The sequence below is a fragment of the Protopterus annectens genome, chromosome 2.part2 (assembly GCF_019279795.1).
Source record: "Protopterus annectens isolate FY-2018-M chromosome 2.part2, PAN1.0, whole genome shotgun sequence".
Classification (NCBI taxonomy): domain Eukaryota; kingdom Metazoa; phylum Chordata; order Ceratodontiformes; family Protopteridae; genus Protopterus; species Protopterus annectens.
Window position 1 is genome coordinate 115,793,021 of NC_056730.1, and position 18,890 is coordinate 115,811,910.

General features: G+C 44.4%; 1 protein-coding gene across 3 annotated transcripts in view; it reads right to left on the minus strand.

Annotated features, from left to right (window-relative positions):
- Positions 1-18,890, minus strand: part of MIER3 (MIER family member 3) — an 874,587-nt gene that overhangs the window by 667,135 nt on the left and 188,562 nt on the right. For all 3 annotated transcript variants that reach the window (XM_044063799.1, XM_044063797.1, XM_044063798.1), the window contains one exon: positions 9,127-9,261. In XM_044063799.1, coding sequence (XP_043919734.1) covers positions 9,127-9,261 — 135 coding nt within the window. The remainder of the gene's footprint in view (positions 1-9,126; positions 9,262-18,890) is intronic.

Below are 18,890 nucleotides of genomic sequence, written 5' to 3' on the forward strand. Positions count from 1 at the left end.
GGTATGTAAGTGCTTTTCTTCACTAAGGTATGGTGATTCCTGTCAGTACCAATCCTATTAGGATGCTCATTAAATTGAATGGCTAAATTCAACCTCCTACAGAAAAACTTAATTTCCTTTATAAGGTCAAACAGTTCAAACTTAACCGTTGGTATGTACTTCATTCCTTTACTAAAAAGTGAAATTATGTCGTCTTTAGTGACAGGGATATCAGTGTAGTTAAACACATTGAAACCTTGGTGACTACAAATACTAGGTCCTCTGTCAAGAACTGAATGCGACATAACTTCATTAGTATTGTTAGTAATGGGGGATGGTACCTTGTTAGGGTCCTTCCGAAGTGTGGTAATGTGACCTGTCTCAGTGGCATACTTGGTAGTGGGACTACAATGATATTCTAATATCTCCTTTGCTGTTTTTTTGGCGCGGGAAAGTATCTCCCCACTTGAAAATTTTCCTCATCATTCCTACGTGTGTATCTCTTTTTACCTCTAGAATGTACCACTTCAAACATACCCTCATTCTCTCTATCTTGTTTCGGCCATACATATGCTCTATCGTTTCTATATGAGTCCATATCTCGGTCTAATTTGTGCATTTTCCTTTCAAAGACATTTTTTACTTTGATTGTGGCCTGATTGAATTGGCTAGAATAACAGTCATACCATTTATCAAACAGTTCAACCTGTATAATAGATTCGTTCAAATTATACACCTCCTCTAAAAGTATTTTAGCTTTCTGTTCATTATATTTTATGAGGTGTTGCATGTAAGTGTATCCAAACCCATCAAACATAAGATTAAAATCAGTAATTACACTAAAATCTATCTTAATACCTAATGGCAATTTAAAAAACCTCAATCCTTTCGGAACAATTTTTAAAACTGTACATTTTTCAAAATATGCTATGTCCATCTTAACACATTTTAACTGTACCAGTTTCTTGCCCAGTAAATAAGTTTCTGCTATATCTTGCACGTTGTGACTGTTCTACACATTTGCCTTTACAGAATACAAGATGCCATGAACCCTAAGGCTTGAAGGACTGTCCTTGCAGTCAGCCCGGACTGATGAGATAGCTGATGGAAGTAAAGGGATAGACTCTTTTGTTTGTCCGGGGTTAAAAAGGCCATCTGGGATGCTGTATTCAGTCTCACACCCAGAAAGCACATGTCCTGAGAGGGTACTAGACTGGACTTTATTTCGTTCACAGAATACCCCAGGCATCTTAGCACTGCTATCACATATTCCAAATGATGAAGAAGCTGTTCCCTTCCTTGAGCCAGAATCAGGCAGTCGTCCAAATAAGGATAGATCTGTATTCCTTTTAGCCTGAAGAAAGCTATCACTGGAGCCAGAACTTTCGTGAACACTCTGGGCGCAGTAGATAAGCCAAAGGGCAATGCAGAGAACTGATAGTGAGAAGTCCCAGCTCGAAAACGCAGATACTTCCTGCAACTTAGTCTGATGGGAACATGAAGGTAAGCCTCCTTGAGGTCCAAAGTTACCATCCAATGATCTTTGCCCAGCAGAGGTAAAAGCTGCTGCAACGTCAACATTTTGAACTTGGGAATGTCCAGATAAGTGTTGAGGATAGATAAATCCAAAATTGGTCTCCACGTGTTCCCCTTCTTTGGTACTAGGAACAGGCGAGAATAAAATCCTAGGCCCCTTTCTGGCATAGGAACCGGCTGTATGGCCCCTATTTGGAGTAACAGTGAAATTTGCTTGTGAGCCTCTATTCTTTGTGGAGGAGGAATGTCTGGCATGCCTTTGAAAGGAGGCAAGGTATGGAAATAAAACCTGTAACCGTGATGTATGATATCCAGTACCCATTTGTCTTGGGTAATCAAACTCCAATTTTCTTTGAAAAGTGCCAACCTTCCTCCCAAAGGTGCTGCCAGGCGAGAAGGTTCTGGCAGCTGAAAAGGTAGGTCATTGGGTCTGTTTACGAAAGGACTGACCCCTGCCCTCACTCAAAGACTGTGCAGGAGAACTCCCTGTTCTAGGCCTGAAAGAGCCCTGACCTCTGCCCCTGCCACGTCTAGATCTACCCCTGGACTGGGAATCATAAGAAGGATACGTCCACCCCTTAAGTAGGCCAATTTCTACTAAACTTTGGAGGCTGAACCTGCAAAAAATCTTTAACAGTCTGCATAGACTTAGCCTTGTCTTCCATTTTCTTTAAAACTGCCTCAACAGGAGAACCAAACAAGACATCAGATTGTAAAGGGGCATCCAAAATCCTAGTTTTAACATGGTCAGATAAATTTTGATCCCTCAGCCAGGCATGCCTGCGAAGAACTGACCCAGTGGCAGCCACCCTAGAGGAGGCCTGTACAGCATCAAAACCACATTGCAAAGAATGCTTACCCACCTGTTCAGAAACATGCACTAAATCCTGTAACTCTTTACAATCAATACCTTCCGCCAGAGCATCAACCTTAGATTTCAACTGTGAAAGCAGATAATTTTGACATTTTAACATATGAAACTGGCAATTCAAAGCTCTCATGGCTAGGGTGGAAGAAGTATAAACTTTCTTTCCCCATCTATCCAAGGCCCTGGCCTCTTTATCTGCAGGAACCGGATTCTTGACAACAGAAGCCTTAACACCCTTAGGCCCCTGGCTAACAGTTTCTGGGTCTGCCCTAGGACTCTTAAAAAGATACTTATGTGCTTCAGGCACCCTGTAATAAGGCACCCTGTAATACCTATCTGGTTTAACAGGAGCAGGAGGCAAAGAATCAGGATTAAGAGAAGCCTCTGCAAACACATCTTCCACCACAGTCAAAACAGGAGGTATAGCCAAAGGCCTATGCTGGGGTAAAAACAAAAATTCCCTAAGCCTTTTCCTGGAGTCAGAGAAGTCCTGACCTTCCCATTTCAAGTGCTCTCTCATGGAGTGAAGGGTCTCTGAAAAAGAAAAATCCTCAGGAGGAGAAGCAGAAGGAGTAGAATCATCAACATCAGAATCAGAATAATGAGAATACTCCTGCAAGTCTTCAGCCGAAGACTCAGACACATCTGAAGCCTGCTCATAATCCCCCAACACTGGCTCCATCCTAGGCCTCTTATCAGGAGGGGGCATAGAGCCTCTAATTAAAGTAATTAAATCTTCTGCCATTTTAAGCATGTGCTTCTTGGGCACAGAACCTGAAGAACTAGGAGTGACACCCACAGCAGCTAAACTAGACCTGCCTCTAGGAGAAGCCTTGGAAGCAGAAAGAGAGGGCCTAGACACCTTAGGAAGGGAGGGAGTAAAGTAATCTGAGAAGCCCCTGTAGCCTGACTTGCCTCCTGGGAGGCCACATCCTGTAAAAAAGTTTCTCCCTGGGACTCCAGAGAGGCCTCCGTCGGAACCACCGGTTCCCCTGACGCCTCTAAAGAACCGGCGTCCGGTTCGGACGACTCCTCTAACCTAGTTTTAACTGCCTTGTCCTTGCGCTTCTTTGAGGAAGCCGGGCCGGTGCATCCGACGGCATATTGTAATTGCACCGCTTCCCAAAGACCAACCTGGCACAATCCAACCTTCGCTTTATAGTGCGTTTATTAAACCTAGCACAAAAGCGACACCCAACAACGTCGTGCTCAGGTCCCAAACAAGGTATACACAAATTATGGTAGTCCCTATGCGGAATCTGTTTCCCACAAGAAATACAGTTATTCACTTTTTCTGACATCCGGTAAACCACTGAGGCAAGAAAAAAACAAAATATTCCCCAACGGGTACTTAACCAACTCTGACTTCGGTCTGAAACTCCGAATGCGAAAAATTTCAGAACGCCGAACGGCACTTGCAACACTGCTTCTGCATCGGACCATGCGGCAAAAAAGACTGAGGATATGACGTCGGTCATGCGCATTTGTACCCTGACGTTCTGATGTCAGTCAAATGCGCCTTGACCGACGTCAGCCTTATACTCTGATATTCGGGCCGATCGAGGGACAGCGGACTACCCAAGTGTTAGGACTGCAGCAATGTGAGATGAAGAACATTCACATCTTCAGCCATTTTAAGCATCTATTTCTTAGGCATAGGGCCTTGACCTGGAGACTAAAGTGTAGGCTTTTTTGGTTTTAGAGGAGTCTTAATTTAGCATAAGATTTAATGGTGAGGGTAGTCGGTCTGAAGACACCTTCAGAAACCGAAGGTGTATTGCAGCGCCAGCTTCCCCTACTGCAATGTTGTCGGTTGGGCCTAAGGAAAAAGGCTGCGTCGGCCTAGAAATCCCTGCTGGGGATCCGATGCGGCCTGGGGATCCAATTCAGCGGTAGCCAGCGGCTGCATAGGCGCCTCACTGAAAACCGGGTCTGGGCCTAGGCAAGGTGTACAAAAAGAATGAAAGTCCTTATGAGGTATTTGCTTCCCACAAGAAATGCAATTGTTAACTTTTTCTGACATCGGACTGAGGCAAGAAAAGGTTCCCCAAGGGGGTACTTAGCTTTGAAGACTTCGGACTGAAACTCGATTCGAAAATCTCAGGTGTCGGCCGACCGGCACTTGCGAACTGCTTCTGCTTCGGGCACCGCGCGGAAAGAAAGACTGAAGAAAATGGCGTCGGATACCTCTGATATACCCCTGGTGCTCTGACGTCAGGGAAGAAGCGACAGCAACCAACGCTGGACCAAGACTTTGGAATTCTGGCCGACTGCGGGACCGCCTGACGGCAGGATAACCAAAGTGTGATGACTGCAGCAGGGTAACACTATGAATATGTACTTGGTTTTGAGCCTCTGCCCACTGGTCTGGAGGAAGGTCTGGAAACCCACTTGAGGTTGGCAGTGTAGGGAAATAAAATTTGCACCCCTGGGATACAATGTTGAGGACCCACCGGTCCTGAGCGATAGACATCCAGTTTTTAGCATGAAGGGCAAGTTTTCCTCCTAGGGTCACAAGCAATTGGGCAGGGCTGGGAAATGGAGTAAAGAAGTCATTGTGAGCTTTTTCCGTACGGAGGTGGCTTACCACTCCCTGCTTTAGGGGTGGGGGCACTCCACTGTTAGATCTCTGCATACCCTGAGACTGTAGTCTGGGTGATCAGTTTCCCCTGGGTCTGGTTTGAGAAGGCCTGGAGGGGGCTGGAAAGGACTACTGTTTTGAAGGGCAATGCCTACTGAATCTAGGGGGTTGCACTTGTAAGAATTCTTTAACAGTCTGCATAGATTTAGTTTTTTCTTCCATCTTTTTAAGAACCTCTTCTACTTTGGTGCCAAACACACCGTCCTTATTCAAAGGAGCATTTAGTAACTTTGATTTGACATGGTCTGGCAAGATCTGTTCCTTCAGCCAAGCATGTCTTCTCAGAACAGAGTCGCTGACTGCTGCCCTGCAAGATGCTTCTAGGGCATCAAAGCCACACTGCAAAGTATGCTTACTGACTTGACTTGCAGAGTGCATAAGTGCCTGCAATTCTTTATTTTCTGCACAGTCTGAAAAGGTTGCCACTTTTTGTTTAAAGAGTTCCACAATAGGTTGCTGGTACTTCAGCATGTGAAACTGGCAATTCAATGCCCTAATAGCGGGAGTTGTAGAGGTATATTCCTTCTTACCCCATCTGTCCAAACCTCTGGAATCCCTGTCCGAAGGGGTGGGATTCTTGGCTGTAGTAGCCTTGATACCTTTATGCCCCTGGAAAATTATCTTTGGGTCAGCAGTGGGATTCCTGAAAGTAAATGTGTGTCAGGTACTCACTCTGTAGTACCTGTCTGGTTTCCTAAGTGTCAGGAGTACGACTGGATTCCATAAAAACATCATCCACAACATCCAGGACAGGGGGTATAGCTAAAGGCCTGTGCTGATGCAAACATTTTCTGAGTCTCTTTTTGGACCGAGGATAGTTTCCCAGTGGAAATTCTCTCTTGAAGTATGCAAGGTTTCACCAAAAGAAAAATCCTCTGGAAGGGAGGCAGAGGGAATGGATTCCTCTGCATCTGAATCCTCAGAGGCAGATAAGGGCATGTCTTCATAATCAGAAATCTCAGAGCCACAGGACTCCTGGTCTGTAGAAGCTGAAGGGGACTAGATTCTTTGTCTCTCTGCAGGGTAAGGCAGACTTCCCCTAATCAGCGTAATAAGGTCTTCAGCCATTCTAAGCATTTGTTTTTGTGGTATGGGAGCATTAGCATGCGCTTTGGTAGTAGGTTTTCTAGGCGTAGTGCATACTCTGGGCCTAAGAAACTCTGTAGTTTTGGTTAAAAATGAAGTCGGCGGTTTTATTCGAACACTGGTTTGGCGAAGAACTGCCTCAGAAGCCGGTGCCTGCTCAGCGGCTCCGGACCCATCCAAGGTAGAGACATTTGCAGGTTCCATAGTCGAAGAAGCGTCTCATGGCATACCAAATGGGTCTCAATAGAGGCCTGCGAATCCAATGAAGCAGGCATCAGTGGCTGCAAAAGCGCCTCACTAAGTACCGGCGGACTGGCGACTAGCTTAACAGAAGCAACATCGGCAGTTTTGGACCTATGCAGTCTGTCTCTATCTTTATCTTTTTTCGTAATATCGTTAGTCGGATGGCTAAACGAAGCCATTTCAGAATACGGAGATACAGAGCAAAAGAATTTAGCGACAAAGAGAGCCCAACGACAAATGGTTCGGGCATTAAACAAGCAAAACCGACAGCGAGGGACGTCGTGGTCTGGCCATAAACAGGTGACGCAGTAAGAATGAAAATCTCTGACAGGCATTTGCTTTCCACAGGCAAGACAACTGTTAACTTTTTCTGACATCAGAGCAAGAAAAAAGGATCCCCAACAGGGTACTTCGCTTTAGAAGACTTCAGGATTATACAATTCGTAAACGAAAATTCAGGTAGCGGCCGACCGGCACTTGCGAACTGCTTCTGCTTCGGGCTGCTCGGCAAGAAAGACTGATGTAATGGTGTTGGCTGCCTGTTTTTATACTCCTGACGACTTTACATCAGTCCTGGAGCGACAGCATCCTATGTAGAAATACTAAGTCTCTGGTATTCAGGCAGACTGAGGGCTACCTACAGGCAGATAAACCCAAGTGTGATGACTGCAACAGTGAAACAAGAAGAACATCACCAGGTCAATAAAAGGTGTCCGGAGGGGGAACCAGGACATAGATGGGTCCACCCCCAAAGACCATCAAAAAATTACAGATTCGTCTGGAGACAGGGTTTTGGCAGTCCAACCCCTGGGCTAGCTAGCCAAGTAACTAAGATCACCAAAGTAGATGTCCTCTCAGGGGAGATGAAGGGACCCCAATTCTTGCTCATTGTTGGTACCCTCTGTGAGGGATTCTTCAGGAGAATCCAAGTGCTTCCCTCTTACGTCACGCCCTGCACAAAACTTCCAGCCCTAGAGAATCGGGGTGGGGGGGTGGAAGGTGCCAGGGACCCTGAAGGTAGAGCAGGCTGGAGACTACCATCAGTGAGCTGTTGTGCCGGAGACTGAAGCGTCACCTGACAGGTGAACATCCTCTTAATCACATCAAAGGCAAAAACTGAAGCAGGCTGCTTGAAGCTCACAGACCTAGATCTAAAGGTCCCAAAGAGTCACTGGACTCCAGAGTCACTCCAACCTGCCCAGAAGCCAAAACTGGAGCCAAACATTCAAAAGCAAAGGCACTTAGCTGAAGAAATTATCCCAAAACAACAATTTGGACACACAAGTTTTGGCTCGAGGCCCACTCTGCTTAGATACTGCTGGAATTGAGGAAACCAGGTAGGGGTAGGAGTCGAAAAAGGTTATGATGTCTAATCCATCCCTAAAGAAAGAAAGGCAACTAGCTCTGATGACCTTTGAATAATAGCCCTTGAGACAGGAAAGCAACTTTACGGAGCTGATGGGATGGATCCTGACTGCATTTGTGCCTGTTAAAAAGGACCACATCAGTTGCTCCCAGTCCAGAAGTCTTAAATCCCAAATGAATGGGATGACAGAGCCAATGAAGCCACCAATGGGAGGCTTGCTTGCTTATTGGACAAAAGTTCCTTAGAAGCTTGGATCAGAGGCAGAGAAAAGGACCCAAAGAGACTCCCACAAGTAGATGGGAAGGGAGAAAGTCCTACTAAACAGAGCTTCCTTGTGCAATAGAAGGCCAGAAACAATGAGAGCAGAATAGAGAGCCTTACCTGCAACTGGCACTGAAGGCGATAGGATTCATGGTGTCACAGCAGACAACAGAGCTAAAACTGCCAGGGGAGCCAAGGGTCTTGGAACCTTTGGATCTGGCAGAGCAGAAGATGATGGGGCTGAACATTTTCTGTCACTCTTGGAAGGTGTGAGGTCCTCAGTGCCCTGCTTGTTGACACTCCAATCACTCTTTTCCCCTTTAATGGAAGAGGAGCAGAAGAGTCGCCAGCCTACAACACTCCTTTTGGGACCAACTTGGTTCTTCTGTCATTGACAGCGCAAGTACCAAAGCCTTTGTAAATAGTACAGGGTGATTCGAAATGGGCTGCCCCTGACAGTAAACACACCAGCCATGGGCGCCCCGTGATGGCAACTTGTGACCATAAGCTAGCTAAACACTTTCTGAAATCCTAACTCCATACCTCAAACCTACTGCAATGATTACTACACTACCAAAGTCTAACAAGGAAAAACTCAAACTAAAACACAGCAAACACTAACCACACTAGACAAAAAAAGATAGACTTGGCAATAAAAGGCCGCTAATAAGACCACCTAACCATAAACCTACTACAAATAAAAAGCTAAACCACAAATAGCAAGACAAGAAGACAAAGATAGAGAATAAAACAGGATAAATCACACTCAATATCAGAAAAAGAATACACTCTGGTGGAGCAAAAGACAAAGCTGTTGTCCAGGAATGGCAGCAAATAAAATCAAAGTTAATCTTAGTTGAACAAGGGACACTGGGTACAGGAGACAGAGCTCAGCAGGCCAAAATCTCTGGAATATGGCTGGTCTCAGATCAGAGTCACATTTGATAACCCAGAGGTAGAATCCAAATGGAAAAGACATCAGATTCCAAATTACATCAAAAGAACAAGAAAAAGAAAAAATGTACAACCTTTTTCATTCTTAGAAGAAGCAAACAGTACTCCAATATTCAGAAACTGGAAGAAATGTGCTAACTTCAATAACTGAGCTCATCATAAAAGGCACACACCAGGTTTACTTATACTTGCCTTGTCCAATGTCATATCTGGCAGTTCATCAGCAAGTTCACTAGCAGAGCTATCAGCACTTGAACAGGCCATAACTGGAATAGATGTTTCATACCCATAAAAAGCCAGCAAGTCTTCCAAAGGCATGTTACCTTCCTGTTGATGGAGCAATATAGTAGATTACATAAAATACTTCTTGTACTATGACATCAGTTCAGATAACTACACAACATTCTTGTTATATGTCGCCTGTTATTAAAGCATACAAAAAAATATGTAAAGAAGCAAGGGCTTAAAGTAATGTTCTGCTTTACAGTGTGTAACAATGTCAAACATGTTGGCACTATCAAAGCTATCAGACTTCAACACAATGACATGTAACCAGTTTTATCATGTGGCCCTACAGGAAACCAAAATGTATATCATGTCAGGATACTGGAAATGTCAATTATCTACCATGTCCTTAAAGTGGTATTAAAATGTGCAGTACTCAATGCAAAATCTTCTGTTCTACATTTCTCACATCAGATAATGCTAAACAAACAAGTTAAAAATCCTACAAACTGACCCATTAAAACAGATGAACCAGCCATGAAACAGCATAATATTTCAGGCTCTTAACTGATTGTCATTTTACATAAAGTCTGTCATCAGAAAGTACAGCTGCATAGTAAACTTATCTTAACAGATGTTTCAATGATTGCTGCTACAGTAGCCTTAGCTATATGGGTAATATCCTGCCAAGGAGTGCAACTGAACAGTGGTTTAGGTACCAAACCCTTTAGAGCTTTCATACCAAATGAAAGAGCCCTGAAAAAGGGTTATCACTAAGAAATAAGTCCTTACCCTGACAACATAAACATACAAACATAAGGGGAAGGAGGGAGGGAGTGGAAACTGCAGCAGTGATCGCTGAACACCTACTGTTATGGCAAGCTTACTTACGCAGCTGTACTATGTTCATCACAGTAATCACTGCTGCAGTAGCTTTAGCTATATGGCTAGATTGCTATAACGTGTAATGACTGGGAGGTGGAAGATGAGGTCCAGAAGCCCCTGGAAAAATGTCCTAAAAAAGCCTACTCCAGACCTGCAGAAGGAATCTACTTTGTAGTGCTTTACAAAGGTATGCACAGAGGACCAAGTTGCTGCTTATGTCCTATTTCTAAAATCCAACCTTTTCCAAAAAGAAGGCACAGATGAAACCAAGGTCCTGAGTTAACTCTTGACCCTGCCTGGAGTTACCTTATTGTAGTGGCTATAACAAAAATTAACAGCATGAGAAAACCATTTAGAGATGGCCTGCTTCACAATTTATACTTTATTTCTTACCTTCATTAAGAAGTAATTAGTCAGAGTTTCTGAAAGTTTTATTTCTGTCAAAATAGAGTTCTGTCTATGGACATCCAAAGTATGGATGATCCCTTCTACCTCAGTTTTAGGTTCTGGAAATTATTCAAGGAAATGCAGGCCTATGCTCAAAAGCAAGCCTGGATACCAATTCAGGAATAAAGGAAAAGTTACTTCTTTAAAAGAAAAAATACCTTTATAGAAAAAGAAATAAAGCTGATGCACAATAAGATCTTGCAACTCACTCTTCTTGCAGAAGTCTGAACATTCAGCAAAACTTACCCAAATTAAGAATCTCAATTCAGCCTCAAGAACTGGTTTATGTAGAACAAAAGTTAATTTTTCTAAAACAAAGGTTTTAACAAGGAGGAGCCACCAATTTTATAGGAGGCTTGCTACACACCACTATCAAAAACATTTTGACATGTGAATACATTGAAAAGGAAGGGTCCATGGGTAGACATGTTGAAATGGCCAAAAAGTGAACCATGACACAGCAAAAAATAAGACCAGTGAATAAGAACTCTCAATGTAGAAAGTACAGTTGTGTACACTTACCATAAATGTAGATGTTAGAGTGTATTCACTATTGCAGTCATCACATTTGGGTTATCTGCTTGCAGTAGCCCTCAGTTGGCCTGATTAACAAAGTCTTGGGTCATACGTCGGTTGCTGTCTCCTCTTCCGTGACGTCAGGGATATAAAACATGCAGCTGACGTCATTACATCAGTTTTTCATGCACCAGATGTCAGGTGCCCCCCTAATGGGAAGCAATTAAATCTATAAATATACAAGGTTATACTTCCAACAAAAAAGCAAATACACCAAAAAGCTTTAAGCATTGTAACGGAGAGAAGAGGTATAGCCAAAAGAAGTCAGGGGTCTGGAGGAAGGGTAACCAGGACTGCAACAGTGAATACACTCTAACATCTACATTTATGGTAAGTCTACACAACTGTACTATGTTCTTCATGTTTCAGTGTTGCAGTCATCACATTTGGGTAGATTCCCAAAGCTAAGGATGGAGGAGGAATTTAGATAGCATTAGGACCAGCTATAAAGGCCCTGCAAGACTGCAGTGGCAAAGCCAGCTCTGGATTTAGAGAAAATTGGCAAATGGTAATGCTTGGTAAAAGTATGTACAGAACTCCAGGTAGCAGCTTCTAGGATTGTCCCTGGTAGGTACGCCTCTGAAAAAGGTTGTAGAAGTAGATGCAGCGCTGGTTGAGTGGGGTCTGATCCCGTGTGGGATAGGTTTTCCATGGTGCTTACAGAAGAAATGAATGCAATGGCCTATCCATTTGGAGATGGTTTGCTTAGAAATAGCCTTCCCCTCTGTCCCTGCAGCAAATGTCACCAGCAGTTTAGATTTCCTTTGAAGTTTAGCCCTGTCCAAGTAGAATCTAAGTTGTCTGTGCACATCTAAGGAGTGCAGTATCCATTCCCCTTTGTTCTGTGGATTAGGAAAGAAGCCTGGCAAATGAATGGACTGATTAAGGGCCACACTGGATACCACCTTTGGCATGAAAGAGGGATTGGTCCTGAGGAACACCCTGTCTGCATGAAAGATGATGAAAGGCTCCACTGCCACAAGGGCCTGTAATTCAGACACCCTTCTTGCTGAAGTGACTGCTAAAAGGAAAGCTGTTATCCAAGAAAGGAATTTTAAATCTGCAGTAGCAGCTGGCTCGAAATGAGGAAGGGTGAGTTTCTTCCAATACAAAGTTAAGGTCCCAGGCTGGAGTTGGAGCTCTCCTGGGTGGTCTTAAATTTTTGGCCCCTCTGAGGAACTGCTTGAGCAGTGGATGAGGGAAGAGGGGAGGTTCTGTGTTATAAAGAGCTGAAATGGCTGAGCCGTGAATTTTTATTGAGGAAAAAGACAGGCCCTTGTGAAACATCTCAGTTAAGTAATGTAAAATCTGAGGTAAATTGAGCACTGCTGTACTCATCCCTTGAGAATGGTTCCAGACACAGAATCTCTTCTATTTTTCAGCATAAGATTTTTCTAGCACTAGGCCTTCTTGCATCTAAAATGATATCCATGACTGGTTTACGGAGAGATGGTAAAGGAGAGATTAGGTAATTAGCCAGGCTGCTAGGTTCAGTGTTTGAAGCAGAGGGTGCAGAATCTGGTTCTCCTGCTGAGACAGCAGGGTAGGAGTCTGAGGCAGGTGCCATGGGGCCAACAGTGACACACTGCGCAGGAGGAGGTAACAGTGCTGGCGTGGTCAGTCTAGTGCAATCAAAATCGTCCTTGGTTTGTCTTGTTTGATCTTTAGTAGTGCTTTGGAGAGCAGAAGCAAAGGAAGAAAAGCATAAACTGTTTTGTTTTTCCAGCTGAAGGACTGAGAAACAACTTTCGAAGCTTGTCTGTGGGAAGTCCTTGTGCAAAATTTTTCCAATTGATAGTTCTGGGGGGAGGCAAACAGGTCTATATCTGGGCTCCCCCCATTTGCTTGTCAGCATGCTGAAAATCCTAGGGTCCAGTTTCCACTCGTGTGGGTCCATGAGATTTCTGCTTAGTCCGTCTGCCAGTGTATTTAGTTTTCCTGGCAGGAATTGAGCTTGTAGATGCACTTGGCAGCTCAAGGCTGTGCTCCACAATGCCATGGCTAGTCTGCAGAGGGAGTAAGGATGTGTACCCCCCTGCTTGATTATGTACCACATAACAATGGTGTTGTCCATCTTTACCATTCATTGTCCTGGAAGAATGTGGTCCCTGAAGGCTGTCAAGAGCATTCTGTACAGCTAACATTTCTTTTAGATTGATGTACAGGTGCATTTATAGGTTGGTTCATAGGTTGGTACTAGGCTATCAGCCCTAGGGCCTATACAAGCCTAGCCATAACAATTCCCTGGCTATTTCTTCCACATTATTTACTTTCCTGAACCCCTGTCTAGCAGGGCGACTGACGTGATCCCTGGGGTGAATTTCCTTTCTCCCATCCAATCGTCAAGTTTCCTCTTGAAGAGGTCCAAAGAGGCACTCTGCTTGACATGTACGGGCAATCTATTCCAGAGTCTGGGGAGTCTCTGGGTCAGGAACCTATCCCTCCAGCATGTTTTGTTTATTGTGATGACAAGGTTTAGATCCCTGAGCGTAGCTGTGAGGGATTGGGATTTCTTTAAGTGTAGCATGTCCAACAGCTCTGGGTTTGACATGGCGTTGTATGTTAAGCAGAGATCGCCTCTGAGTAGACTATATGCGACAGAGTATAGCTGGAGTTTTTTAAGGCAGTCAGCATAGGGCATCTGCTTTAGGCCTGTGATTCTTTTAGTGAGGTATTTCTGAGGCCTTTCCAGTTGTTGCAGATGTCTTGAGAGGTACATACCAAATGGGGCGTTGTATTCTATAATGGGTCTAATGAGGGATGAGTACAGTGGGGACAATAACCTCCTTTTTTCTGGATGAAAAGCCCTTCGTGATGAGGTGTGCCACATAGAAGGATTTCCTGACTGTTGTGGCGATGTGGTTATCGAAGGTGAGACCACTGTCCACCTGTGTCCCTAAGTCTCTTATCACACTTTCTGTGTTTAGTGTACTGCCACCTATATGGTAATTCATGGATACATGTTTTTTCCCAAAGGGGATAATACATTTCTTGGCATTGAGCTTGAGCCCATGGCTCTGGCACCAAGCATCTGTTTCTGTAAGGCCCTTTTGTAGAGTATCCACATCATTTGAGGATTCAATAATGGCTCCCAGTTTGCAGTCATCTGCAAACTTTGTTAGCCAGAGTCCCTTAGTGTTGACCTGTACTTCAGAGAAGTAGATGCCAAACAAGAGCAGCCCCAGGACTGAACCCTGAGGTACTCCACTTGTCACTTGTCTGGAGCTGGATTTGGAGTCGGCTACTTTTTCAGTGTGGGTTCTATCAGTAAGCCATTTAGCAACCCATTGGGTGACATCGGGATTAATGCCCAACTTAGTAAGTTTATCTATGATTCCAGAGTGGGGGATGGTGTCAAAGGCCTTGGCAAGGTCTAGATAGGCTGCGTGGGCCACCTTACCCTTGTCCATGGCTCTGGAGACTGATTCAAAGACGTCAATCAGGTTCAGGAGACAAGATCGGCCCTTCACAAACCCAAACTGGGTGGGGTCCAGTGTTTGAAGGTTGCCAATGTCTTTGTTTATAAGTTCCATGAAAATACGCTCCATGGCCTTGCAGATAAGGCTGGTCAGACTGATGGGACGGTAGTTTCCAGGATCCAAGGTGGATCCCCCCTTGTGGATTGGGATAACTGTAGCTCTGCGCCACTCAGTGGGCACGAAACCTGAGGTGAGGCTATGACTAAACATGACACTTAGGTGAGGTGCCAGTTCATGTAGTACACAGCCCGGGATGTCATCTGGTCCCTTGGATGCTGTATTCTTGGCTTTAGAGAGTGCGTTTTGTACCTGTGTTGCCGTTATTACTGGAATTTGGCAATCTTCTGGTATTAAGATGGGCCATTTAGGGGGTGAGAGGTTGGCACTGAATCGATCTGCCAGGATATTGGCAATATCCTTCGGATCAGTATATTTAATGCCATTCTGTTTTAGCTCAGAGCAGATCTGAGCATTGCCATTTAGATTCTTGACATAGTTATAGAATACTTTGTGGTTGTCTTTGGAATCTTTGGCAATTTTATTTTCGTAACTAGCTTTGGAGGATTTTATGAGGCATCTCAGTTTCTTACTGAGGCTAGTAAGGGAGTTTTTTGCATCCTGGGATTTTCCTCTTTTCTGCAAAAGTTTCTTCCTTTTGTTGTAAAGTTTGTTTATGGCAGGGGACCACCAGATTGGCTTCCTTTTTTGGATGAGAGCATTTTGGTTCTATTTGGGATGGCACGATTCATGCATGAGTGGATGTGCTCGTACAGTGCCTTAGTGTAGGATTCAGCAGTTGAACTTTCAGTTCCAGTCTGCATGGGTGTCATGAAGTTTGTCACTTCTGACTTGAGTAGCATGAAGTTGGCTTTATTTATGGTGGTTTCTTTACTGGGGGGTGGGGGTGGGATGTGGATGTTAAGGGTGATTAGCTTATGGTCAGACCTGACTAACGAGGGGGTGACCATAGGTATGGAGCATTGATTTCCCATGTTGGTAATGACCAGGTCTAGGATATTGGAGCCCCTGGTGGGACTATGGATTAGTTGATCCAGGGCATTGGAATTTATGAATTCCAAGAACCGTTGCGCAAAGGTGTTGGGACATGAGTAGTTTTCCCAGTTAATGGCAGGGTAGTTAAAATCACCCAGTATTAGGGTGTTTGGTTCTATCTTAATATTTTCCAGTATGTTTAGAAAGGTGTAGTGAGAATCTTGGGGTATGGTGGGGGATCTGTAGCAAGCTACAATTTGGATTGCAGTCTTACCTAGTGTTAGTTGCACTTGGAGAATTTAAGACACATTGTGTTGGCCAACTAGCCTGGTGGTGTGAATATCCTTGGTGAATATTGACACTCCTCCACCATTAGTGTTTCGGTCCTGGTTTGGTGGCCGAAAAATGTGGCAAGAGTTGTAGCCTGGTATTGCAGGGGTGCTCTCTGGAGCCTTGAACCAGGTCTCAGTTACTGCACAGATATCGATGTTCTCCATTTTTAGGAGTGCCTCGAGAGAGTGCATTTTGAGGTTTAGACTTCTAGCATTGAGTAGCATTACCTTCAGATTTTGCATGCTTGTACCTGTTACGGTAGTGGTTTTGTCCTTTGAAGTTTGCCTAAAAAAGGCACTATAGGGGTGGCAAGAGCCTTAGCCAGTAACCTGAATCCCAGGGGCGACGGGTGCAGACCATCTCTGGCAAAGCATCGTGGTCTGTCAATCATGTCATTCCAGGCAAACAGATACTGGATCCCCTTTGAATGACACCATAAGCTTAGCCAATTGTTGAAGTCAATCATTTTATCCTTATATTGTGGTATCATTCTGGGCGAAGGCAGGATGCTACTCAGGGCTAGGGTCATACCTGCCTGGGCCACATGATCCGAGATCTCTTCCATGTCTCTTCATGTAGTCCAGGGAGGTACGTCTCAAGTCATTCACTCCAACATGGACAATGACAGAGTCATATTTGTACTTGTTGTGGAGTGACTTGAGTGCATGCGTTATGTGGCGGATCCTGGCACCCGACAGGCAGCTGACTGTAATTTTCTCCTTATTCAACCTGGTGAGAGGGACATCAGTGTGCCGGACTATAGAGTCACCTATGACTAAAGTGTTAGGTACATTGTCTTGCCTTAGGGCTGTTGCTGGGTGGCACACTGGTGTTGTGAACTATGTGACACATTGGTTGTGATTGGTGTTTGTTTGCGTTTCAGCTTCAGAGGTCTTTGTTGCTTGGGCAGGTTACAGTTAAGGGCCTCTGCATATGTGGATTTAGTGTTGCTATATATGGGTGTTGGTGGTGCGGGTTTAGAAGGGCTATGTGCTGCTTGAGGTGTAGTGTGGGTGTTAACCTTCTCCTCTTGACTGTTTAGCACAATCTTAGGTGGAGAGAGCTTTGCTTCCATTTTGGCTATGTAAGTGCATCTCTCACAGGTTGTAGTGTTGGGTGGTAGGAGGAGAGGGTTGTCTGTGTACATGAGGCAATTGCTGCATTGCCCCAGTATGCCCAGATTCACCAGGTGGACAGGAGAAATCACCAGAAGCTGACCCTTGGACATGCCTGGTTTGGGGCTTTTTTTTTTTTCTTTGTAAAGTATAGGAGCTGTTTCCTTAGCAAGGTACTTTGCAATTATAGGCTGTTTAGTGCCTACTATTAATTTCTCCTTGTTAACAAGGAGAGTTCAGTGTTTGTATGAGTTTAAGGCTTCCTAGTGCTTTCCAGCAGGTATTAGAGAAAGTGCTAGTCACAGGGATGCTTAAAGGTAAGATTGAAAAGAATACACTCTGCAGTGTGCACTAGAGAAGTTAGATGTGAAAGTAGGTAACTTGAGTTTTACCTGTTTAAAATGTTAAGGTTTAGTGGAGAGTTACTATTTATAAAACAGCAAGATGGATTGATTTGACTTGGGTTCCATTTTCCCTGAGTACACTTCCCTGCCAGGTGCGCCCCTCATGCATAGTCTGATGCGTCTGTTGTTAGGGTTTGGGTAGCAGGGGGTAGTGTGAATGGTAGTCCCTTGTTTTGGTGGCAGGCCTCTGCCCACCAAAGGAACTCTAGGCGTAGGCAAGGTATGATAGAAATCATTGCTTCTAGACCTTGAGAGAGTGTTGACACCATAGGCTTTTTAGATACCATTGTAGTTTCCTCATATGCAGTCTTGCATATGGAATTAGAAGAATGCAGGAGGCCATGATCCCCAAGGCTTGTAGTATTTGCCTTGCAGATTAGCAGGGTTTTTGTGACCACTTGTTTGAAGTAGGTTGTCAAGTGAATTTGTTTCTCTGGCGTGAGGATAGCCATCTGGGAAGTTGTATCCAAGCTTGCTCCCAGGAATTTTATTTGTTGACAGGGTATCAGGTGTGATTTATTTTCGTTTATGGTGTACCCCAGACAAGTTAGCACCCTTTGTAGAAAGCCAGATGTTTCAAAAGTATGTCCTGGTTTTCTACCTGAATTAGACAATCGTCCAGGTATGGGTATACTTGAATATTTCCTTTGCCTGCAAAATGCAATGACTGGAGCTAGGCACTTTGTGAATACCCTGGGCGCAGTAGATAAATCAAAGGGTGGTTCGGAGAACTGATAGTGAGTGTAGCCTGCTTTGAAGCTTGGGTATCTTTTGCAAGATTCCCCGAATGGGATGTGCCGGTATACTTCCTTTAAATCTAGTGTAGCCAACCAGGCATCTTTACCTAGCATAGGAAGCAATTAGTGAAGAATCAGCATCTTGAATTTTGGAATCACCAAAAAGGTGTTTAGACTAGACGGGTCCAAGATAGGACGCCATGAATTGGCTTTTCTGGGTACCAGGAAAAGTCTCGAGTAGAAACCTTGTCCCTTTTCCTCTTCTGTTACCAACTAAATAGCCACTATGCTTGAGAGAGAGAGAGAGTACTTGCTTTTGGGCCTCTGCCCATAATTTGGAGGTAGATCCGGCCAACCGCTTGTAGTTGGTAACGTGTGGAAGTGAAATCTGTATCCTTGGGACACTATATTAAAACCCATCTGTCCTGGGTAATGAGTCCCCAGTTCTTTGCATGAAGTACAACCTTTCCCCCCCAAAGGTGCAGTCAGTTGAGGAGTGCTTGGAAGTTTTAAAAAGAAGACATTGAGACAGTTTACCATGGGGGGAGTTTTATTACTCCCAGATTTGGAAGTGGAGACCCCCCCACCCCACTGCTTAGTCTTGTGCGTCCCCTGGGACTGAAGCCTGGATCTGGGTTTACACTGAGAAAGTCTGGAAAAGGCATGACAGGACCAATTCTTAGAAGGCCAATGCCTACTAAATCTCGGAGGATGTACTAGTAAAAAAGCCTTTAACGGTTTACATAGATTTAGCCTTTTCCT